Source organism: Pan troglodytes, chromosome 9, assembly GCF_028858775.2.
Source record: "Pan troglodytes isolate AG18354 chromosome 9, NHGRI_mPanTro3-v2.0_pri, whole genome shotgun sequence".
NCBI lineage: Eukaryota > Metazoa > Chordata > Mammalia > Primates > Hominidae > Pan > Pan troglodytes.
This window is the reverse complement of record NC_072407.2, coordinates 39,467,150-39,493,122: the sequence shown is the minus strand read 5'-3', so window position 1 is coordinate 39,493,122 and position 25,973 is coordinate 39,467,150. Positions and strand designations below refer to the sequence as shown.

Below are 25,973 nucleotides of genomic sequence, written 5' to 3'. Positions count from 1 at the left end.
TAGATAGGTGCAGCAAACCACCATGGCACGTGTATTCCTATGTAACAAACCTGCATGTTCTGCAAATGCATCCTGGAATTTAAAGTAAAATAATAAAAAAAGAAAAAGAAATTCAGGAGAGATTTGAAAAGCATTTAAAAGAACAAAATGGAAACCCTAGCACTGAAAAATACAATAAAAAAGAAACCAACTGGAAATCCTAGAACTGAAAAATGCATTATCTGAAATAAAACAAAAATTCATTGGAGGGGATTAACGGCCTATTGGTCAAAATAGAAGAAAAGATCAGGGAACTTAAAGACAGTTCAATAGAAATCAACCAAACTGAAGCACAGGGAAAAGAGACTGAAAGTATTTAGCAGTCTTAACTCTTTGTGCTACCCTAGCCAGACCCTGTCCATTGAGTTGTATTAGCAGGGCTATTTCCATGTGAGTGTTTTGTGATAACCCTGGCAACTTTGGGTGAAGAAAGACTTTCTGCAGCAAAGTGGTAGATGCCATTCTTTCTGAACAACCATTTTTTCAACTGAATGGACAGGCCATTTGACATGGGGTGGTGGGGAGGGGCTTTAAAAATGGTTTGTTTGGACAGAAATAAGTTTGAATTGGTTTTTTGGTCTAACTATTCATTCAGTTAGTAGTTATGGTAATTGAGCACTGACTTGATGGACGCAGAGGTATAAACAGGACAGATGATATTCCTGCTCTCGTGGAACTGCGTCATAGGGGAGGCAGACAATTCAATGAACAATCATAGAGTCAGGTGGATTGGGGTTATAGGTCAACTCACAGGCTGAGCTGAGGACTTGTCATTGTTCCTGATGAACACCTGAGCCCCTGATAAAAGCCAACACTTAGTACTTACTATGAACCAGGCATCATTCGGAGTACCTTCCTGTACTGACTCATTTAATCCCCATTGCAACCCTTGTCACAGCCATGTGACAGATGAAGACACTCAGGCACAGAGGGATAAATAACTTTTCTGCTGTCATACAACTTGTAAGTGGCAGAGCCAAGATGAAAATTCAGAAGCCAGCCGCAGAGCCCCTTCTTTTATCCTCTCCACGAAACCATCTCTTGATGTGAGAGCCCTTAGGGTCTTCATCCTCTAAGCCTTGGCTCTGCTATCACTGTCTGGGATGCTAAACCTGTTGGGTTTAGGGTTCTAGCCAGTGAAGAGATGAGGCTCTCATGAGCCCTGGAGCAGTGGGTCAGAACCTGAGCTGTCCCCTGTGATTCCTGGACCAAAACAATCAGTGCCTCAGATCCAGACAAGACTCGAGAAAAATAACAATATTTGTTGCCACTTATTGTGCATTTTTATGTACCAGGTGCTGTGCTAAGTGCTTTACATACAATATCTCATTTAATCCCAAAGACAAGTGAGAAAAACACGTTGTTGTAGGTACAAATATTCTCATTTCCAAATGAGAGACCTTGGCTCAGAAAATATAGTGGCCTTTTTTAGAGTCACACAACTAGTAAGTGGCCGAACTAAGATTCGGACCCCGGCTGGCATCACAGACTGTGTCATCTTTGAAGGAGGAAAGAAAATGCAAATGCCTCTCTCTGAATTTTTTAAGTCCTCCTTTTCTTTCTAAGAGGAAACAGTAAAGAAAAACAAAACCCAACCACTTCTTAGAAGTGTGTGTGTCTCTCCCACAATCCCCTCCCCTGCACCAAATGCTGAAGATAAGAAGAACTTTTGTCTGAGGCTAAGGGTGTTCATTTTTGTTGAGAGCCTTTTCCAGCTGTCTTACTGGTCTAGAAATTAATAAAGATTTCCTTTCAGTTCTGTAGAAGCAGGGTCTATCCAGCCACCCCTCCTGTTTGGGCACGTAGCCATGGGGAAAGATTGGCAATGAGGCCAGGATTTGAGAGCTCAGGGCACAGTCCAGCTTCACTGACAGATATCACTGCACACACACAGACACACACACACACACACCCACACACCTATACCCCTCTTCTCCTGCAGTAAGACATTGTTAAGGAATCTGAGCACATCTTCCAGGCTCTTTGCCTGCTCTGGTCTTTCAGACTCAGGACCACCTGCTAGGTTGGCCAACGATACTTCCTTGGCAGGGACACTCAGCTGTGTTCACTGTTCTGCCCTGGACAGAGAGGTGTAGTCAGGCTGCCCCTGCACCCAGCCTCGCCAGCTCTCCAAGTAGAGGCAAGAGTGGAGAGGGAATTGAAGGCATTCCTTGATGTGGGGAGGGAGCGCAGCTCCCTCCTCCTCTTGCTGTTTCCCTAATATTCCTTCTTCCAAACACATTTCCAAGAAGTGGCCCCTTTGTCTCTGGTTGTTTGGAAGTTGTTCCCCATCTTGGGGCCAACTCTGCCCTCCCCTTCAGAGTGAAAGGAACCTCATTAAGAAGAATGGAGATGTTGCATGTGTTTAGAATCCTGGCTGCTTCTGAAGGACAGCCCCTGAGCCTACAGGAACAGGTGGTCCAGCATTTCACATGGCCAGGGATCGGGCATCTGGGTGAGGATGGGGACTGAGCCCTCCAGAGACTGCAAGAGACCCTGGAGCTGGCCAAAACCCAAATGGATGTGCCAAGGAAGCCTAAATGGGGATGAGCACCGTCTTCCCTTGGATTTGGGGAGGGGCCTGAGGCACAGCTGGCTGCTTCCAGCTTCCATATGGAGAGAAGAAACTGGGAGCAGGCTGGCAGGATTTGCGGCTGGTTCTAACTTGGGATCCCCAGCAGGAGGTTTGCTGAGGGAGCTGGGATTTAACACCTTACAGGCTGGGAAGCTGCCAGTCCCTGAGGGACGGGGGCTGTGCAGGAAGGCTTCTTTTGTTGTCTCTCACACCCTGCATATCACTTCCGTAGCCCAGCAGCAGATGGGTAGATGGGGGCGATGAGGAGTGTGAGGTGTGCAGAGAAGGAACGTGCATTTCAAAAAGGGAGCGGGCAAAAATTCCATGTATCTCTCTTAGGGGTGGAAAAATTCTGCCGTTTCAAAATGGAGTGGGAGAGGACTGGGTCAGAATGCCCCTAAGACAGTTTAACATATCAGCAAAGACTCAGCGTTGATACTAGACAGATCCAAGGTCATATCTCTGCTCTGCCACTCGACACAAACAGCTAACATTTACTAATTTTCCTGCTAAGAGTTTGCCATGCACGATTTAAGCTTCACAAAACCATATACAGTAGCTGCCACTTTTATTCACATTTGATTCAAGTTGACTGAGGTTCTGACAAAGGAAGTAACTTGCCCAAGGCTGCATAGCTAGGGAAAATAAAGCTGAGTTTCAAACCAAGGGCAGTCAGATTCTGCAGTCTCTATTCTTAACCACTGCTTTACCATTAGGATAACGATTTACAGTCTTCTAACTTCCTGGCATCTGAGTTTAGGGAAATCACTTAACTTCTCCATCTTTAGTGTTCCACATCTAGAAAATGGGGAGATGAATGTTGTTCTCTGTGTTTTTTTATGAAGACTAAATGAGAAAATGCAAATGATAATATCAACATCCTTTTATTCAACAAATATGCAGTGATCACCTGTTATATGCCAGGTACCATTCTAGGTGTACAAGCTAGAAAAGATCCCAGCTCTATCAAAGGGAGTAAGCAAGTAAGCGAGATAATTTCAAATAGGCATGTGTATTATGAAGGAAACAAAGCAGAGTAATAATATTGACCATAGAATTGGGAGGGCCTGTTTTAGCTGGATAGCAAGGAAGGCCTCTTTGAAGAAGTGGCAGTCGAACTTATTATTTTTATTATTCTATGTTTTTAGATGAAGTCTTGCTCTGTCACCTAGGCTGGAGTGCAGTGGTGCAATCATATAAGCTTAATTCTTACAGGAAAGAGATGCAGAAGAAGATGAGCCTTCTAGGTTTAGGAAACAGCAAGTACAAGGGCCGGAGTTGGGCACAGAAAGCAGGCTGTGTCTAGGGCAGTGGGGACAAGCAGATGAGTGGTATGTGAGATTGGGAGGAGTGTGGGTTTAGGCAGCCAGCAAGGCAGAGCTGCAAATAACATAGGAAGGTGTCTGCACAGTGGAGAACCTTTGGAGGGCTTGAATCAAGAAGATAATGTGATCTGATTAATTTATTTAAAAGGTGGCTTTGGATGCTAGGTGGACAATAGTATGTTGGGGAACAAGGGTGAATGGCGGGTGTATTTGTTTTCACTCTGCTATGTAGAAATATCTGAGACTGGGTAATTTATAAAGGAAAGAGGTTTAATTGACTCACAGTTCCGTGTGGCTGGGGAGGTCTCAGGGATCTTACAATCATGGCAGAAGGGGAAGCAAACACGTCCTTCTTCACATGGCAGCAGAAGAGAGAAGTGCCAAGCGAAGGTGGAAAACCCCTTATAAAACCATCAGATCTCATGAAAACTCACTCACTATCACAAGAACAGCATGAAAGTAACCTTTCCCAGGATTAAACTACATCCCACCAGGTCCCTCCTATGACATGTGGGGATTATGGGAACTACAAAGATGAGATTTGGGTGGGGACACAGCCAAACCGTATTACCAGGAGATCAAGGAGGAGATGAGATTACAGAGAGAGATGATGGAGGCTGGGGCTAGACAGGAGCCCCAAGTGGAAACTGGTGGATGATGCTTCCCATTATTGGCACAGGGCAGCAGCAATAAAGATCTTAGTGAAGAGATAGATTGTATGACCTAGCAGTAGTTTTCACAAAAGTAAGAAGCCTCAGACCTCATAGCTTTGTCAAAAGTGGAGTTTGGGCTCTTTTCCTAACACTAGAAATATTACTACTGTCATCTTGCCATGGTGCAGTATACACTAGTAATATTTTTATTTTTAGTTATGAAATTTTGTACTTTTGGGGAGTTATTGAATATAACTATGCATCCAAGTTTAAGAAGGCAATCTGGATTTCCGTATAGAAATAGGGAAGGTAAACTTTTTATGTGAATAGCCGGATAGTAAGTATTTTCATTTTTATGGGGCCTACTGTCTCTTGCTATAATTACTTAACTCTGCTATGATAGTCCAAAAACAGCCACAGGTAATACATAAATGAATGGGTGTCACTGTGTTCCAATAAAACCTTATTTTCAAAAGGAGGCAGTGGGCTGTATTTGGCCCAAGGATCATAGTGTGCAACCCCCAGGTAGAGAATATCATTTATTTCACGATCCAAATAATTTTTCCATATAACCACTTCAAGACATTTTCCCCAAACTTTTGGGTACAAAAATACCGTGCATTTTCTATACCTGTGCTTATCTTAACACTAGAAAACATGATCTAATTTAAAGACTATTCAATACAGTGGTTTTCAAATCTTAGGGATTCCTTGGAGGTAACTCAGCAGACTAGGTAAGGATCGGGGTGGAGGGTTTTGGGCCCCTACTTCTGCTTTAACCAGGAGCCCCTTTTTTATACATTTAGTTTTATTGGTGATCTTGATAGGACTTTATTTGAACAAAAGGGGTTGGGAGCAAGAAAAGAATGAGAAAATCATCAATCCAGTCCAACTGGTTGGAAATCAACTCTCCTTTCCACTGTCATGCATTAAAGAGGCATTTATTACATAACTACTCATAGAATAAATTAATGCCTTGATTTCCTGCCTGGATGGTGGAGGAAAGTGAGTAGAGCTGTGGGGAGGGTCTACTTTCTGAGCCTTTTAAGGTAGGGGCAGCAGGCTGGCATTTGTCAGGCCTGGAGAGGAAGGATGATAGGGTGGCTCGAACTTTACATTCAAACACAGTTAGGTTTGAGTCTTTGCTCTGTCACTTAGTGGCTAGACAAGTTATTTATTTAACTCTCTGATCATCTATCTGTTTTCCAAGCTGGAAAATTGTGAGGACACCACTTCCCTTCCCAAGCTGTTGGGTGGATTAAATGAATTAATCTATGTAAATTGCCTGGCACATTGCCAGCTGCTTGAGAAACATTAATTTCCTTCTTCCTTTTCCCTATTCATCCTGTTCTCAGGGGTGTGGCATGTGCTCAAAGTCTCGTTGAGACCTTCTCTAGTCTCTTTCCTATTGACCTCCATTTTTATGTCCCAATCTTTTCTTCTTTTCTTAGGATGTGGCCAGGTTCTGCGAGCCCCAAAGGGTCAGATTTTGTTGGAAAGCTATCCCCTAAATGCTCACTGCGAATGGACCGTTCATGCTAAACCTGGGTTTGTCATCCAACTAAGGTAAGGAGCTGGGGCCAGAAGTCAGGAGTCTGAGGTTATAAGGATACAGCAATGGGATGGAAGGCTCTTGGTCACTGGGATCCTCTGGAGCCTTTGTATATTGGAGCCTTTCTCTTTACCACTCTGATTCTCTGGGATAAGGCCTGGCTGAAACTGCAGCCAACTAAATGCTTGTCATCACCGCCTTAGAACCGTGGGGCTCAGATGATTTTGACCCAAGGATAACATCAACAAAGCAAAATACTGAGAGCAATCTACCCATCCGCAAATCTTAAACAGTGTTTCCTACTTACTCAGGACTGGGCTGGTTCCTATGGGAGGGATGTGAAGAAATAAAAGGCACAGGCCTAATTTTCAAAGAATTATACTTTAGATTGGGGCTGATGCTTGTCACAGCTCCTTTAATTGGGGCTTTCAGAAAAAAGCAAACATCCCACAACAAATAAACTAATTCTCTCACCTGTGTGGAAGATGAGTCATTTCTTTTTATGGAGCTTTAGGGCCCTCGCAAATGTCGTTTATGCCACAGTCCAAAGTATAGACCCTGTTTTATTGTAACTATTGATAAATGCTACACGAGGGTCCTGTTTTGTGAGAACCGTTCATGACTGCATCATAGTGCTGGAACAGTTCATGGCATACTATAGTTGCATGATAAATGCTTGTTGCATGAATAAATGCTGAAAGAACTGCTTTCTGATTGCAGTGTATCTTCTCTCTAATGAAAAACACCTCCCCCTTTCCTCACTCACCCCTAGAATGGCTAGGGTCATTGTCCACTTAGCTCTTCTCATTTTAACCCTGTGGTGACAGTGAACGGATTTAAAATCCCTAATCCTCTAGGGCACAGACTTTCACTAAGTATTTTCTGGGTGGCTAAATGGACACAGAGGTTACCACATGCTACCTGGCTCCTTGAATGTCTCAATGTCCTCCAGGAGGGGCAATATAGTACCCTGAATTAGAAAAATCCAGCAAAACAGGTCCCCTTCTCAATCTTCCTCTTCAAAACTAGCTCATGACAGCTTGTGTTTCCACTCCCTGAGGACCTGGGGTTGGGAATGAATCTCACTAATCCCTAGAGGAAGCCTGGCTCAAGGAACAAGCGATGAACCACACTGTTCTGCCCATTGAGCTCAAGGCTGGGTCTGCAGGGATGATAAAGGTAGGTGTTAAATGCTGCATGTTAATATTTCAGCAGCTCAGGGACCAAGACAAATGGTCCCCTCTGGGCCTCTGAGGAGCTTCTCCAAAATCCAAGATGCAAAAGGATATTCTAAAATAGCAAAACAGTGGAGGATTGAGAAGCACATTAGCTGCCCAGGAAAGGGCCTTAGGGAGGCATGGAAATGTGTGGATTTCTTTTCCTTTAGTTAAGTCTGGAGCACCTGGCCAGGGACAGTAATAATGATGGAAATACTTGGAAACATAGGCACAATGTTCAGCCCCAAAGCCCAGCAGGTGTCCCTGATGCCCCTTTTCCATCACCTACCACCAGACCACCACAAAGTCTATTTTCCTACTTGAAAAATAGTCCATCCACAGCTCTCTGTCACCACTGTCACCATTCTGCTTCAAGCCACACCCATCTCCCACTGAGATTCTGTCATGCCCTCCTAACTGGCTTCCTGGCTTCCACTCCTGCCAGCTCTGCCATCTCCTCTCTGCAGAGTGGCTGCAGGGAGCCTTTAAAATCTGAATCCAGCATTATCCCCTTGTTGAAACCTTTCAGTGGCTTCCTATAGACTTGGAATAAAATCTAGATTCCTCACCACACAAGATCTATCGCAGGCTGCCCTCACTGGCCTCAGATCCTATCACTCTCCCGTTCATTCACCACTTGCAGCATACCTGGCTTTCTTTCAGTTTCTCGAACATGTCAACCTCATCATTGCTCCAGGGCCTTTGCACTTACAGATTCCCCTGCCTGGACCACTCTGCCCCATGACCTTCACAAGGCTGGCTCTACTGCATCATTTAAACCTCTGCCCAGCTAGCACATCCTCAGAGGGGGCTTCTTTGACCACATTGTGTCAGAAACTTAACACCTTAGTCACTTTTTATGCTCTTACCTGGTTAATTTGATTCACGGCACTCAGCACTCTAAAATTACCTTGTTTTTTAGTCTCCTTGCTTATTATCTATCTTCTAACCCAGAATTAATCTCCATGAGGGCTGGCACGTGCCTAGCTGGTAGCTGGGGCACTGCTATGCTGACAGCACCTAGTACAGTGTCTGGGACAGAGCTGGCCTCCAGAAATATGTGTTCAGTAAGTGAACAAATGGACAAATGAATGCATGAACGCAAATATAGTTGCAATGTCTCTTCAGCTTCAGAAAAAACTGGCTTCTGTCAGGTGGTAGCTTCTCCCTTACTCTGAAGACAAAGATATCAAGGCCAAGAGAAGGAGCTGATTCCTTAACACACACAGTGAGCGCATGGTGGCATCTGCATAAGAAATCAGCTGTCCTCTTAGATGTTAGAGCAGGCTGTACAAAATGCGATTCACAGGACCTACACCCCAAAAGCTCTGTGATCAACCCTTTGTGAAGTAAACACTGATGAAACTCGGTTATTGGATTTCTTTGTTAGTAGTACCTTTTAGAACGCTTAAAATCAATATACTGATTGTCACTATATTCCAGTGTTCCCTAATGCTGGCATGTTGGGTTTTTACTGTAGGTGGCAGAAATATCCCTACTCCCAACATTTTAGGCAGCAGTTATGGGCCGTTCTATTTCTATTTTTTCTCCAGAGTGTGGAGGAGAAGATACAGACATACATTTTGTGAACTTGATACTCAGGTATTCCCTTGGGAATCCTGGAAAAATGCTTTTGCCTCTCTTGCCCTGGGATGTGGCTGCTGCTTTTCTTGTCTCTTGGAATCGGGGGCTTAATGTCATCTTCTGTGTTTCCAATCTGGTGTATCTCAGTGTTTTCAAACCCAAGACCCCTTTTGGATAAGCATGGATGTGTCAGGTTTCCTTAACCCCTGAAATTCTGACTTGGTGCTACTTTCTCTACTCTTTGGGTGAGAATTATCGTTGCCTAGAAGATAATTACCTTCTGATTCTTCCATCAAACGGAAGAGTGTGCAGAGGTTTTTTTGTTGTTGTTGTTGTTTTCCCCTTTACTTAGTCTTGCAAAACAATATGAGCTTTTTTTCATTCTCCAACTATAAAATTACAATAAAGTATCCATTCAGTCGTATATTTGGCAATATCTGTAGCATCTCCATAGGCCAGGCACTGCGCTGGACACTGTGAAAACTGTGGAATGAGGCAGGTGTTCCTCTCTGCCTTCAAGTTACTTGCAGGCCAGTGGAGAAGACAGGCCACACATAGACACACAAAAAGTCAAGGAGGTAAATATAAGAGGTTGAAATTTATGTCTACAGTATGAGAAAAATAAGGGATCTTCTTTGGAAAGAGTGGTCAGGGAAGCCTCTTTGAGGAGAGAATATTTAAGCTTAGGCCTGAGGATAGGAAGGAACCAGCCACACAGACTGGGAGGAAAAGGCGCCCTGGAAAAGACACCAACACATGCAAAGAATCTCTGCATGGATTATGGCACCTTGCTCCACCTGGGCAGGCACTTGCATGTGCACATACGTGCAAACAGTGCACAAATACATTCTCCTCCGCTAAGAGAAATTCGCCAACCTCTGAGGACCATTTTCCTATCAGATCAGGCCAGTGACACCATCTGTTCCTCAGGCCTGTTCCTCATCTGGCCTTGAATGTGCCCAGCGGTCTCAGGACTGTCCAGGGCCCATCTGTTTCCCTCCGTCACCCTGTCCACCCACAGATTTGTCATGTTGAGTCTGGAGTTTGACTACATGTGCCAGTATGACTATGTTGAGGTTCGTGATGGAGACAACCGCGATGGCCAGATCATCAAGCGTGTCTGTGGCAACGAGCGGCCAGCTCCTATCCAGAGCATAGGATCCTCACTCCACGTCCTCTTCCACTCCGATGGCTCCAAGAATTTTGATGGTTTCCATGCCATTTATGAGGAGATCACAGGTAAAGGCCAAGGAGACAAATGTGGCATTTTATGGCTTGCTCCAGATAAATATCTCCTTTCCATGTCCCTTCCTTTCTTCCTCTCATCCTTATTAAAATCTAGTAGGCTGTGTTCTTAGAAACAGCCTACACACTGAGAAAAAAAGAAATAACAAGGTATATTTCAGAAAAACTCACTCAGAACCAGAACTAGGAATGATCTCCCTTATACAAATGGCAGTGGCTAAAGCACGGAGAGGCTGAATGACTTGTCCAAGGTCATACAGATATAGGGGCAGAACTAGGGATTTGTACCCAAGCTGTTTGGCTCTAGAGCTCACACAGGGTGACCTCTCATGGTTGGGAGCATTGGCTTTAAATCCCTGACAGATCAAGCTATGTGACCTTGGGTAAGTTCTTCTACCCTGCTGGGCCTCTGTTTCCTAATGAGTGATAAGGGAGTAATAGTAGATCCTTCTCCATTAAGGAGGCTCTGAGAGACAGAACAAATGGAGAGCTTGGCATAGTCTGGTACATAGTAAGAATTCAACAGCTGCCCAACCCTAGGCATACATTTACCCTCCACTTGCCACCTATAAAATAGGTATTAAAAGACCATAATGGTAAATGTCATTGACTTGATGAGTAACTTTAAGCCTGACTGTAACTCTTGCTGTGATCATATTAGGAAGTAGGATTTGACCAAACTGAACAAAATGCTTAATCCTAAGCAATCACCCCACTCTCATCGTTCTGAGATCAGATTGCATCAGGTTTTACAAAATAAACACAGGCTTGAAGTTTGATTTAAAAAAAAAACTGAATTAAAAAAGAACTTGTAATGGTATTCTGATCATTAAGACTTCCTTATTCATAGGGTATGACATGAAAGTCTCAGGAAAGAAGGCGCGTGGCTGAATAATCAGTGTTTCTTCAGTCCTGTCTGTTCAGCAAGGCCAGGAGACCCTGCTCCCCGGTCTACCCCTCTTTTAGGAGGCTTCCTACAGGAACTCTCAGCAGGTGCTCTCTACAGTCTCTGTGCCTGCCCCCTGTGGAGCTGTGCAGGGCCTGGGAGTTCTGATGCTTTGCTGCTGTGGTGTGATCAGCCTGTGCCTGAATCCTCTTCCCTTGGTGACACCCTGCAGGTATAGGCTGAGCAACGTCCCACATGAGATGCGTCTGCGGGGGCTTAGGACAGTCAGCAAGCCAGGTAGGGGCAGCAGTGGCCGGCCAGTCTGTGAATCTGGGACTGAGGGACGGTCAGGAGAATGTCTTTCTCCTCTGAAATGACCTCCTCAACCTCCCCTGGAGAACTTTGGCAATACTGGCCTGTGTTTTATCAATGCCGTCAAATAATACCACTTCCCATTTTTCAAACATCCCTGTTTGTTCACTTGCCTTCAAGATATTTCCTCTGGCTAAAGTCACCTGTCTGCAACCTGCACATCAAAATCCATCCTTCATAGCCCCTACTACATTCTTCCTCCTCTCCTAAATCTTTTCTCTTGCTCCAACAAGCTATGACTTCGCCCTTTTTTGAATGTCTTGTAGCATTGCCTCTTCTTTCTTCATAATACACTAACTATATTATGCTTCAAGTCATAGTCGTTTTATATTTTTCTTCAAGTAGCTTTAATCTGGTAAATAGGACATCCTGTTCTTCCTTGTATTTCTCCCTTGTCATGTTTTGAGCAAGTACTCAAGACAGGTTTGTTGAACTGAGCCAAGGAATATACTTCTACATTGGGATAAATGAATGTAGGATTGATGGATAACACACAGATGAGTGTTTCTCAAAATCTTTTCTGTAGAAAAATAGTCCCCAGGATGCCTTGTAAAATGCAGGCTTTGAGGTCAAATAAGCTTGAAATTCACAATGTATATTAGGAAACTCACAATGTATATTGGGGCATTGAACTGAGAAGTTCTGCAGTAAAGAAATCTGGTTAATTAGCATTGAATGTCAGCAACATTTCCCTAACATATTTGAGCTCAGAACCCTTAGTAAAACACATCAACATCTCAAGGGACTAATGATTACAGAATGTAAGTTTGGAAATTATTGAATATACCTTCAACAGTGTCATAAGGATTGTCTTCCAGTTGCATTGCCCCAGTACCCAGGATGGTGAGCTTTTATTTGAAAAAAGATGGTCTTCAGCTACCCAAGGATGTCTCTGTCCACTGAAACCCCTATGGGAGAGATACAAGCATGGCTCTGCTTTCATCAATTTAATGTTCTTGTTTGAATTGCCTTGTGGTCTTCAGACTATAAGAGCATTAAGCGTACTTCTGGGGCCCTCAAAAACATCAAATAATATCACCAACATTTGATATTTAATGAGTATCTATTTTAGGCATTTTCAAATAATCATAATATGAATTCTGTAAAGGGAAGAAAAAACATTGCAAGAAGACTTTAATAAGCAATTAAAAGACTTTGGTCAAGACTCTGGGCCTGAAGACATCGACTCAATGCATAGTGGCACTGAGGGATGCCTTTTCTCTTACAGCATGCTCCTCATCCCCTTGTTTCCATGACGGCACGTGCGTCCTTGACAAGGCTGGATCTTACAAGTGTGCCTGCTTGGCAGGCTATACTGGGCAGCGCTGTGAAAATCGTGAGTATGCTTCCTAAGTGGGAGTTAAGGTGTCAGATGGGGCTGGTATGGAAGGATTTTAAGAGCTTGCAGGGCCAACTCTTTCTTCATGTCTAGGATGGTCTGTCCAAGATGGTGCACAGTGTGGACACTCCCAGTGAGTGATTCTCAGAAGGGCATAGCTGCTTCTGAGTCAGGTTCTCTGCAACTTCCTAGGTTTGTCTATTGGCATTTCCAACCCTCACTTGCTGCAAATACCTCTTAGAAAGATACAATGGCCTCTAGTAATATTCAGAGCTCAAAAACACTGAAAAAGGTCAACAGACTTTCCTGTGGCTCAGTCTGTATCCCTGTCCATTCTAAGATCTGTATTTTAGATTTATACTCCGGCACCATTCACAGGCTCCAATGTGACTTATTGCATAACTTGAAGCCCTGCAATGAGGGTGGTAGATACACATTTTGCTGAGCAAAATTATTAATAGCATCCTCTTTCGTGAGCAAAATGTCTTGAATTGGATGACAAACTATATGGTCATGTTTTAACACATATCTTATATAAGGCCTTGGTTACCAGACCGAAAACAGGTGTCACAGATGGAAGCCATCAGCATGGAATGTGATGTGCATAAGGACAAGAATTTGGGGGAGAGCAAAGGAGGACAGATAGTGTCCTAGGTAGGTTTTCCCAAAGCAGATCGTGAGTTGAGAATGTGTACACAAGTGAAGTGTTAAGGACAGGCTCCCTGGGGAAGGTTATAGGGGTGTGGGAAGCTGACCTGGGAAGGGAAGGAGGCCAAGTAGGGGTGCGATTTCAGGCAAAATACCAACCTCAGTGTTAACCTGTCATGAGATCTGGAATGTACATTACTCCTTAGAGTAATGTTCTAGCTTTAAGGCAAGGGATCTGGGCTTTCATATGCCCACAGCAATCAGTCATTGGGTGCGGGCTGCCCTGGGGAACTGGAGGGCATAAACCGTGGGCACACATGGCTTTCTATGCATGTGGGCAAAGTGGTTCCAGTAGCCCCTGAGCAGTTCCCTGAAAGAGAATCACAAGTACAGGCCATTGGAAGTAAAATACCATAGGATGGGGAGGGGAAAAGGGCCCACAGAAACACAGAAAATAGACCCGAGGGCAGAGCACCAACAGTATCTACTACAGTCACTTCTAACTAGAGTGCACAGGTACTCTGTGGTCATCTAACAGCCTGGTCTGGCAGTATTCTCTAAAGTTTGTGTATGTTTTGAATTAATTTTCACTAATGTTTTCCTTTTTTTTTTTTTTTTTTTTTTGAGACAGAGTCTCTCTCTGTGGCCCAGGCTAGAGTGCAGTGGCGCGATCTCGGCTCACTGCAAGCTCCGCCTCCTGGGTTCACGCCATTCTCCTGCCTCAGCCTCCCAAGTAGCTGGGACTACAGGCGCCCGCCACCACACCCGGCTAATTTTTTGTATTTTTAGCAGAGACGGGTTTGCACCGTGTTAGCCAGGATGGTCTTGATCTCCTGACCTCGTGATCCACCCGCCTCGGCCTCCCAAAGTGTTGGGATTACAGGCATGAGCCACTGCACTGGCCCAGTTTTCACTAATGTTTTCTTGCAAACAATGCAGATGGAAACCATGGTCTCAATAGTGGGTCCCTGTGTGTGCCATTGATTTCTACTAAAAGCATCCTTGCCCTGGTTTGGCACAGCTCACTTGAGTGTGACTGCTACAGACATAGAAAATGATGTTCTGCGTCGTGGTTCTTGCCTCATTTGAGCCTGCCATGTTGTGTGCAAGGCAGACCAGAGAAATGTTGCATTCTCTTGGCTTCAAGAATTTGTATGTAGAGCGATTCTAGATTCTTGACAATGGCAAATACTGAGCTTCAGAGGAGGAAACAAAAAGAGGGAAGGCTTAATTTCTTGATGAACGAATTACACAATGCTTTGATAAAAAAAAAAAAAGTAGAATTGGAAAGAAGTAAAACATCACCAGATAAAGCCAAAATGTCTTTAGGAAGCTCAGTCAAATTAGGAAAGAAAAATAAATTGGTCCAAAACTTATGATTAAAATATTCATAGGTAGCTTGTGAGTCAAAACAGATTCCTCAGCATTGTTATTCCATTAAGAAAATAAGAAACATAATGAAAAAAGAATGTAAAATATGTCACTATGAACTGATTCATAACTTAATTCACAAACTGTCTCAAATTACTTTAAAGCATCAGCATAGATGGGCAGGAAAATTCTACCTTGCTGGTTTTCAAAATATTGTTCAAAAGTCATAATTCCCTTAGTAACATGTAGTTATAGTGAAGTGAAGGTGTTACCAGTGGATATCCGATATGTCATTTACTGGCATCAATATGGGGGAACTAAATGTTTTTTGTTTGTCTGTTTTCTGTAAGATCCAGGTTCATTTTTCCTTCTAGGAAATTTGGCACGAGTATCAACTAACTCACTGGGGGACACGTCACAAAAAATGGCTATGGCAGTTTATGTTATAATTTCTGAGTAAACCTTAGCAATTTTTCCAGAGCAGTCTATCAGTTAGAAAAGCAAAAAAGAGCAAAAAGATTTATTTTCTTGTTTTCCTCATGAGGATACCAACAAATTCAAAACATCCTGGCGGGAATTCTTTCGAAATTAGGAAGAAACCCAATCATCTGGGGTTCCCCAAACTCTGAAGTGCCCAAATTAGACTAGGCTCTTTTTTTTAATGGCTTTAAAATCAATATTAATGACCAAAATCAACATTAATGAGAAATCTTTCATTTATGCAGTGCCAAATCCGACGAGGGCAAATCATTTCACAGGTGCTGCTTTAATGATCTCTTCAAGTCTTTGTGGAAAGGTAAATGCTCAGTTTTGCAAATGAGTGATTTGAAGCAGAGAATGCAAGACACTGGTCCCCATCAAATTCAAAACCAGAGGCCATAATTTCACATTTCCCACTTAGTTCACAATCTCTCAGACACGACACTTGCTGTATGTCTTGGTGAAACTCCAGATGCTTCACTGATGAACTCTGGTTACCATCATGTCCCATTAGCGAGTCCTCTTAAAGGACTTCCCATCCCAGTTAAAGCTCATCTGTTTCTCTTTTCCAAATAGAATTCCGATGTACAGACTCTTGATAGAAGCTATTCTCTTTATTTTCCTTATGTACGTGTATGTCTGTGAGTGGAGTGGAATAGAAGTAGATTTTCTACTTAATTGCAGAAATATATGTCAAAAAAATCAAACAGTACAGACGTGTATAGAAGAAAAAGAGAACATTGTTTTTTCCTGGCCAATCCTGGTTCCCAGTGGAAGCATTGTAAGAACTTGGTGGATATTCTTCTACACTTTTTTTTCTGCGGTATGCAAACCTAAGTGGTCTATGTGTCATTATTTTAAATCAGTGGTTCTCAACCAGGGGTGATTTTGCTCTCCATCTCTACCCACAGGGGACATTTGGCAATGTCTGGAAACAGTGTTGGTTGTGATAATTGTAGGAGTGAGGTGGTGTGCTGCTGGCATCTAGTGGGTAGAGGCCAGGGATGCCGCTAAACATCCTACACTGCACAGGACAGGCCCCACAACAGTTATCTGGCTCAAAGATCAGTAGTGCCAAGGTTGAAAAACCTTGTTTTAAACACAAGTGAGTTAAGTATTCATACAATTTTTCAATTTATTTTCAGTCCCCATGTTATGGATATTTTTTCAAGATCAGTCCATGTTGGTATTCTGATTTGAAAAAATGATTGCTGAATATTCATTGAATGGCTGAATGTATTAATATAATTATATATTCATCCAAGTCCTTAAGATGGACTTGATATTGCTTTTAACATTTTGCTATTATGAAGAGCACTGCAATGAATATCCTTACATATATTTCTTTGTTCATACATAGAAATATTTTTGTAAGATAAATTCTTAGATGCTGAACTGTTCATTCAAAGGGTACACGTATTTTGATTTTGAGAGCTACTGTGGTCACTAAAAGGTTTTGGCAATTTAGAAGACGAGCCATTCATTATCAACACCTGTCCTCAAAATAAGACTTGGGACCTGCATTTCAGAAACTAGGATCCATCCTTGTCAAGCTGGAAATGAATTTATTTTCAAAGGAATTCCATTGGTCTGGGGAGAAATTTCTCCTTCAGACTTTCATGGGACAGGAGATAAAGAATGCAAAATAATCAGCTAGATTTGGCCTAGTACCAGCTGTCAAGAAGGTGTGAGAGCCCCCAATGGGACAGTCTTCAAGGGCTGCTGCCCCAGGCCTCACCTGCCCTAGATTGTTTCCGAAGGAGGAAAAACGTCCCCCGGTGCCTGGGTGACCTCCTCGGAAGCACAACAAGGGGAACAGCCCCCTCCTCCGCCTTGAGGCCAAGCTAGCCTCCTGCCAACACCGTCAGCAACCTCCAGCCTCCCTGGGCCACCGTGTAGGAAACTGGGGCCCCTTCTTCCCTCTGAAGTTTCCTGTTTCTTTGTATGGAACACAACAAAATGGGTCCTCGAGTAAATGGTCAGAATCTTGTTTTGAAAAAGTGGAGAGCAAGGGATTCATCGTCCTGCTCTAATTTCCATGTTGCCTTTGTTCCCCCGGCCCAGTTGACGGGGCTGGGACTTCCCCCTGCATCCTAATGAAGGACGATGAAACAGGCTAACTCTTGGGGCACAATGCTCACACTGCGGGCTCTGACGCGCCTTGGAGCAAAACAAATCGGCCTCCACCAATTAAAGAAAAATGGTGAATCTGGATTCATTTGGGTTTTGGAGTCTCTGAAGGTTCCCACTGGCCTATCCCAAGGCCTGGGAAGAAAAGAGCTCAGGCTGAGAGGCACACTTTATGCTTTAGCTTCAAAGGGGAGACCCGCGCTTCTCATCAGAATAAACAATTAGGAACTTTGGGGTGTTTATGAAAACATGAAGCCGAACCAGTGAGAATGTACTGAGACCCCTAGTGGGTAAACTAACATCTCTCCCATCACGGACAGATGCATATACTGCAGGCTAGGTGGAATTACTGCAAATTATTTTGAGATCTCTGAGGGTGAGGCATTTAAAAATGGAATTTTTACTGCCTTTTTTTCACAGTTCTAAGACCTCTCTTATCCTTAATACACAGAAGACAGGTGCATCTTTGTCCATCATGAGATGGTACGCCCCAACGTGAAGAATCACCTTAGAATCTGTGGCCAGAAAAACCTTGGTTTGACACTGAGTCTTCAATTAACTAGTCAGGTGGTCTTGAGCGAGTCATTTAGCTCCTATGAGCCTTACTTTCCCCATTTATAACCTCCAGAAAAATAATACCAAATTCCTCTTAGGGTGTTTGTAGGGAGGGGATGAGATGATCCACATAAGGCACTGAATTGAGTAACAGGAGCCATCCCACTGTTTCTGATTCCACATTACGGCCATTTAAAAGTATGGCAGAAAGTAAGGGATTCCCTGGATAAGGGACTAGGGCAACAACACTAGTTTCTACAATCTGGACAATTATGACATAACTTTCTCAAAGTCCTAGGATTTAAGGAAACTCTCCCAAGACTTTCTGAGTTTCCTTTGCAAACCTCCTCAAGCCATTGCTAAACACTAAATATTGCCACCACTGCACCAACATACAGGCAAGAAAGATCTGTTTTTAAAAGGACAAGTAGGTGGTGCCAGTGTCATTGTTGTAAAGAAATACTGAATCCCAGGAAAAGACACCCACATTAGGCATGTTGAATGCTGAGGCTTTGTAACCTGGACAGCCTTGGGAGGGAGCTGTTAGAAATGACAAATAGAGTAATGATGGGGAGAAACTAGATTCGGACACTCCAGAGCAGGTTGCTCAAAGCATCATGTTATCTGGCCAGCCTCCCTTTTTCTCATGGGGTTTTATTGGTCACTTATTTAGTGTGGGCTGTGTCAGTCCCCTGCTGGTTATTTTGGAGACAAGACTTCAGAGTAACATTTTGGTATTTTGTTAAAGGGACACGGAGAAGAAAAAAAAAAGGAGCAATCAAGACTTCAGAGTAACATTTTGGTATTTTGTTAAAGGGGCAGGGAGAAAAACAAAGGAGCAATCTGTCTTGAGAGGGTATGAAGGGCATAGGGCTAATTCCATGGAGAACAGTCCCAAGGAATCCGTGGCTATTACCCGCATGTACTTGATAGCCCAGAGCCTTTGCAGACTGGAGGAGCCCAGGAAGACCATTAGCTAGTGGGCCACTGTCTTCTTACACATTACCTGGGTCTGTCATCTACTCACCCTCCCTAATATGAAATGAATCTGTAATGTCCTCCTTGGTGTATTCAGAGGGATGCCATCCCATTTGGATTTAGATCCAAAAAACAAAAGCTGCCACTGAACATAGTAGAAGCTGCCCTTTTATAGTTACCAAGGTGTGTGTGTGTGGGTGTGTATGTGTGGGTTTTTTTTTTTAATTTTGGGGAAAAGTTTTCTTTTCAATTAGATCAATCCTTGTGAGATGAGCTTGGGTCTACCTAGCCCAAGTGACATCTTAGTATGAACTATCCTGGGCTCCATGGGCCTTGACCAAAACATTGCTATGTCTCATGCAGGGCAAGAGGCTTAGGGGTTCTGACATAAGGGGTGCATTTTGCTACTCAGGAATTATTTCAGCATGGACAGCATTCTAGCCAAATACCAAGGCTAGAGCCAAACACCAAAGTGAAGCCATGTAAACAATGCAGCAAGACTACCTCCAAGAGCCGGAAACAGAGCACCCATCAGTGTTGAAAGGGCCAGACCCACCATTGCTTTGCTAACTCTTTGCTTACGCTTTGCTTGCACCTGTCTGCTTCTTGCCAAGGCCCTTTTGGCTTTTGCTTTGGCAGATGAGGTCACTGAGACAGGACTTAACATGGCAGGCAGATTGTATTTGGGTTCTGGGTTAAGAGGTAATTCATTAGAACTGGGATGGACTGTCTACCTACTAAGGGTTGAAAGAGAAGGGTGCTCATCATTACTGGCCATCAGAGAAATGCAAATCAAAACCACAATGAGATACCATCTCACACCAGTTAGAATGGCGATCATTAAAAAGTCAGGAAACAACAGGTGCTGCAGAGGATGTGGAGAAATAGGAACACTTTTACACTGTTGGTGGGACTGTAAACTAGTTCAACCATTGTGGAAGACAGTGTGGCGATTCCTCAGGGATCTAGAACTAGAAATACCGTTTGACCCAGCCATCCCATTACTGGGTATATACCCAAAACATGCTGCTATAAAGATGCACGCACACGTATGTTTATTGCAGCACTATTCACAATAGCAAAGACTTGGAACCAACCCAAGTGTCCAACAATGATAGACTGGATTAAGAAAATGTGGCACATATGCACCATGGAATACTATGTAGCCATAAAAAAGGATGAGTTCATGTCCTTTTTAGGGACATGGATGAAGCTGGAAACCATCATTCTCAGCAAACTATCACAAGGACGAAAAACCAAACATGCATGTTCTCACTCATAGGTGGGAATTGAACAATGAGAACACTTGGACACAGGAAGGGGAACATCACACACCAGGGCCTGTTGTGGGGTGGGGGGAGTAGGGAGGGAAAGCATTAGGAGATATACCTAATGTAAATGACGAGTTAATGGGTGCAGCACACCAACATGGCACATGTATACATATGTAACAAACCTGCATGTTGTGCACATGTACCCTAGAACTTAAAGTATGGTAAAAAAGTATATAAAAAAAAAGAAAGAGGAGGATACAAACAGTGAGAGCATAGCACAATTAACTTCTGTTGGAAACAAGCATCCCTGACATTATGGGACCCAAGACAGACACCAGCCTGTTGGCAATGGTTATAGAACCCCACATTTCCTTAAAGGCATCTGCCTTGTGGGACATTTACCACTTGTCCCTCCCCTTGCAGGGCATTAACTACATGTCCCTCCTCCTGTGTCAGAAAATGAAAGCTTCCTCTTTGCAAAATGCAAGGTATTCTTGTTGGTATCCATGTACTAAAGCAATAGTCATTATTCTCTCTATCGTTAATATAGGACAGGCTCTGGGCTTTATGTGACGTGGCCCATTTATTTGTCTCAATGTTCCCATGTAGTAGATACTTTGATTACCTGCGCTTTACAGATTCATCCAGCTAGACATTTTTGAGTGTCTATGAGGTACCAGGCACTGGGGAAATAAGGCAGAGCTATCCAGTATATATTTTCCCCTCCTTTTGACAAAGCTATAAAACAATTCCAATCTTAGCCCTTTCCTAGTCCTTAGAAGAATGTTACATGCCATGCAGTTTCCAGCTACAGCTTCTTCTAGCAAGGCTTTTGGTAATAGTGATGGTGATGATGAAAGTTATTACATGCTTCCAGTATGCCAGGAACTGGGTGGGATCTCCTAGGACTCAAATGTGCCTAGCAGCCGAGGAATCTTCTGCAAGTTCATTCTCTTCATCCCCAAGGCTAAACAGAACAGAAATGCCCAGCTCAGGCCATTTCTTATAGTTTGAGAAGTTGGCTATGTATACCACTGGGGAACATTTCCCCCAGTAGTTTAGAGTTATCACCCACCCCCAAGGAGCTGAAGCAGAAATCTTCTGAGATTTGGGGAAGCCCCAAGAAAACTAATGTTAGCAAGCAGATTCAGTAGAGGATGGTGAAGTTTCTAACACATACATAGGCTACCCATCTACACTGTCAAATGGGAATGTGTCAGGTTGATTTTGAAGAAAAAATAAAATGACTAGGACTTTTCAAAAATTTTCCAAGTTGATCTGTCTCTTAGGCACAGGCAGTTTCAGCTGTCTAAATAAATAGGCCATCCAAACACCGGAAAAGTGGTATCCGAAAGACATAGTGTACCATGCCCAAGGACAATACTGATTAAGATCAAATAGCTAATTGTAAGCCTCAGCCTCTAAATTGCTGCCGGATGAAAAAATAACAGTGTGTGCAATCCAAGCATAATTTCACATAGAGAGAGAATGAGAATTTCTCATTCACACCCCCAGAGGGCTGGAAAACATCAGGGGGGAAGAATTCCATTGGCTGGAAAGGGATCAAAAGAGTTTTCAGTGGGGATTACATCACCAGTTGGTGTCATTATTCCTGGTTGGTGAAGACCTTCCTGGGAGTAAAAAATATTTGGTTTGGTCCAGAGACACAAAACTCAAATATAAGCTGAACAGGAAAAAATGAGGAAGAGAAGAGAGGCCATGTGATGCTGTCTGTAAGAGCTGGCCTCATGTTAAGTAGATTTCCAGGATGAACAATGCCCTGATGAGAAAATTAATGCCTTTTCTAAACAGAACCAAAATTCTGTCACAAGTTGTTTCCTTGATTTTGGTGACAAGTGACAATGGGCGGATGCCAAGAGTATGCTAAGAATTGAGACAAACATCTCTCCATCCCTGGCCCTTACTACCAGTTAGATGACAGTCATCAATTTTGCTGACTCTGGATCTGTTTCCTTTGCTGGAACTCTCAGATAATCTTATAGCTCCAAAACCCAGCTCATATCAAAGAAACAGAATAGTACCTGCCTGACTTGGTTTTTAGCTCAGGTGGTATCTGGCAATCATAAATATTTCATTAACATAACATTTGCAAAAGAAGAAATACATGTTTTGTATGTATAGTTTTGTAAATCACTGCAAACTCTTTCTGAAAGCAAGCAGGGTATAAATAATTAAAGTAAAATAAAATAATTTGGAAGCTGAACAAGAACAATAAAAAAAATAGAGCATTAGATGGGATAGAGATTAAAAGAAAGTGGACACACATTCATCTGGGGGTGCAACCATTGCTGATTTTATTCTAACATCTACTCCTTTCTTCCCCTTATCTAAGGATGGGTGCTGAGGAAATGTTGTTCACTTCAGTTTTATAAATTATAGAAATGTTGATTTTTCAAATATTATATCTTTCTAAAAAGTAGATCATTCTCCCTTTCCTGAAAAGAAAAAGCTAGCTGGACTTGGTTATGCGTACCATTTCTGTGCATGCTAACCCAACTGTCTTGTACTTTTATGCTCCTTCTACCCTGTCTGAGGCTTTCTTTGGCTCTCAGGGTGCACAGGCTCCTATAGGTGGGCAAATGGGAGGTATGAAGAGTTAATGTTCATCTCATCATCCTTCAACAAATGATTAATGACAATTGGTAGGTAATAACTCATATCCCTTCCTCTGTGAGTAGGATAATGATGAGACATGCTCCACACTGTCTCCCAGAGTTTCTGAACATCATTCAGCCTCAGTAATCCCCTGTGGTAACCTCCTTGATAATGCAGTCTTATCTCCTTTCTCATTTATAATAATCCCCGTCTCATTTCCCTCATTCCACTGTTGGTTCTTCCTAAGATTGTCACCTAAATGAACTACTTGCACTCAAAGCCTTGTCGAACAGGCGGCTTCTAGGAGAACCCAACCTAAGACACCTCATGAAGGTGTTTCCTTGAGGAGCTAACTTAATAGAAGTCTACAGCTTTGTATTAGTCATGGTTCTCTAAAGAAACAGAACTAATAGAATTTATATAAATATGTGTATACACACACACATACACACAAAGTATTGGCTCACACAATTATGGAGGCTGAGAAGTGCCATGATGTGCTGTCTACAAGCTGGAGACCAGGAAAGCCAGTGGTGTAATTTGAAGGCTGGAGATCCAATAGTGTAGGCTTCAGTAAGCATCTGAAGGCCTAAGAACCAAGAGTGCTGAGGGCAGAGATGGATTCCCCACTCAAGCATTCAGGCAGAGAGATAACCCAAATTATCCCTTCCTGCACCTTTTTTTTCTATTCTGGCCCTCAACAGATTGGATGATGCCTGCCCACACTGGGGGAGAGCAATCCTTTTTACTCGTTCTACCAATTCAAACACCAATCTCTTCCAGAAACACCCTCACAGACATGCCCAGATATAATGCTTAACAAGATATCTGGCATTTCATGATCCAGTCTAGTTGACACATAAAATTAAGTACCACAGTCAGGTAGATCACCATCTAGTTGTTTCTCTAAACTATTAGATAAGCCTTTGATCAATGCTGACTAACATATATTTTAGGGTTGCATTATCTGAAGGATACTCAAAATATGAATCATCTGTATTGCTGATTTAAAAAAAAGTTAAATCTAAGAATTGATATTCTGTACACACACATGTGCACATGCACAAGCTCTTCTCTGTGTGTAAGAGCAAGTTTAGTCCTTTGTAGGTTCATGGGAGTGAGTGGAGACTGCAGTGTTATTTGTGGAGAGAGCCAACAATACTTCCCAGAGGATTTGGTATCTTCTGAAGGGTTTGTTCAAACTGAAGGGTTTGAAACATGCTGTGCAGCATGTTTGAAAATGGCTGCTCCTATCATAAAGAAGTGTCTTTGGGTCTCTTCTAATTGCCTCATCTCTTGTAATTGTGCCCTGATCAATTGTCCACACTGCATTAACTACACAAATGTGCCCTGGTTAAATGGTGATATCTTCATCAACAGTTCTGTCTAGTACCACAGGGAGAACACAAACAGGATAAAACTGGGAGCTCCAATTCCAACAAATCTCCAGTGATTATTCTCAGCAGAAGCATTTAAATTAGAATTTGGTTCCATTTAACTCAGCATTCTACCTGTAGATTAAGAAATTTCTTTTCAGACAGCACGGCAGGCTAAGTGGTATGAACCCACTGCAATTAATTGCACCTGATGAAATCTTTGCTACAATCCAGACTACAGTCAACTTCTGGGGTTGGCTAGTATTTGCTGAGACCCCGCACCTCATTCAAATTCATCTAAGGACCCATGGTTACCTTTACTGTGTTCATTGGTTCACAACTTATCCTCTGATGTAATTATAGAAGCAAAGTTAAGAAAGGTACTAGCCACTTAGTAAGAATCGGTGCAAGTGAAAAAAAATTATATATGTATGTATTCTCCCTACTCTTGCTCTCTCTCTGTCTTTCTCCTTTTCTGGTCAGAATGAGTTGAGTTGGCCCAAAGAAGTAAAGCTGAATTTCCTGCAGTGACATCCCTTCAAGTACTAGTTGGAACTATTAACTCTCTTTTTTGATTGAAAAAGATTGTGTTGGGTAAAAATCTGACCTGGGGAATAAGTAAGTGGAAGGAAAGCCCCAAATCTTTTTTTTTTTTTTGTTAAGTGTTTAAGTGAAGCTAGAGAGAGCCTTGAGAAGTATAAAGCACCTTAGTAGAATATCTTGAACTGGCATCACTTCTATTTCAGGGTTTAAATAAAAAATTTCTATATTAAACATACAGAAAAACATCTTCTAATGGCTTATTCAGCTGGGCACAGAGGAGGCACTCATTACATGTGTGAAGATCCAAGAAAATGAATCAAATCAATAGTTAATAGCACTTCATCATTCTGTGTGACATGCTGGACTTCTGAAAGGCAAAGCAGTGCTTGAACTCTTTGGCTTCTAGGGGCTTTTTGTAGCTCTCATCTCCAACTTTGAACTTATGGCTTGGAGACTTAAGCAAAAGGAAAAGACACATATTCATGCAAGGCTGGTGTATCATATTAAAATTCTAGATTCATTCATTCATTATAGACAGGCATACACTGGTGGATAGCAATAAATGAAAGAAGAGGTCTGTTGTCTCACCACAGCTAGGATCTACTCCTAAGTTTTGTGTTTATCAGAGGATATGGAGGGGGCCTCCACTCCCAGGTTAGGAATGAAGAGTATGGACTTCCTTTTCACACATTTAATATTATTGATTTCACTGGAGGGCATAGAAAATGGTGTCATGAGTGTGTACTGAGGAACCACTTTTCCTGAAAATAACTCCATATTTTCCTGATATAGTTACTCCCTGATATCACTATCATCATGTCCACTTCCTATAGAATTTATGGACCTGGTCATCTCAGCTACTTTTATGTCGAGTATGACAATCACATAGGTGAGAAAAGGATGTCACTTTACTTGCTTTGAATCCACTAAAATCCGTCTCTCAGACCTGTAATTCAGGCTCATGAAAAAGGCAGTCGCTGTCATTCTTGGGACCTCCTCTGTGCCCCAGACTTGTAAAAAGGTTACTTGCTTTACACAGACAGCACCAAATCATCAGAGGGAATCATCTCATGGCAGATTTTAGGTACATGCTGTTTTGTTAGGGAAGCCCAATGTCTTAGACTACCTAATTCTTTCAGGTAAAACATCTTGGCTGGTGTGGGGCTGGCCTGGAGCCCAAGGCGAGCATATTTGTGGAGGTTGGAAGTCCTCTCA

General features: G+C 42.7%; 1 protein-coding gene across 2 annotated transcripts in view; it reads left to right on the top strand.

Moving 5' to 3' along the window:
- The window catches only part of PAMR1 (peptidase domain containing associated with muscle regeneration 1), a 93,888-nt gene that overhangs the window by 44,950 nt on the left and 22,965 nt on the right, over window positions 1–25,973 (top strand). For both annotated transcript variants that reach the window (XM_508370.8, XM_001153103.7), the window contains exons 4-6: window positions 6,044–6,158; window positions 9,967–10,184; window positions 12,677–12,784. In XM_508370.8, coding sequence (XP_508370.3) covers window positions 6,044–6,158; window positions 9,967–10,184; window positions 12,677–12,784 — 441 coding nt within the window. The remainder of the gene's footprint in view (window positions 1–6,043; window positions 6,159–9,966; window positions 10,185–12,676; window positions 12,785–25,973) is intronic.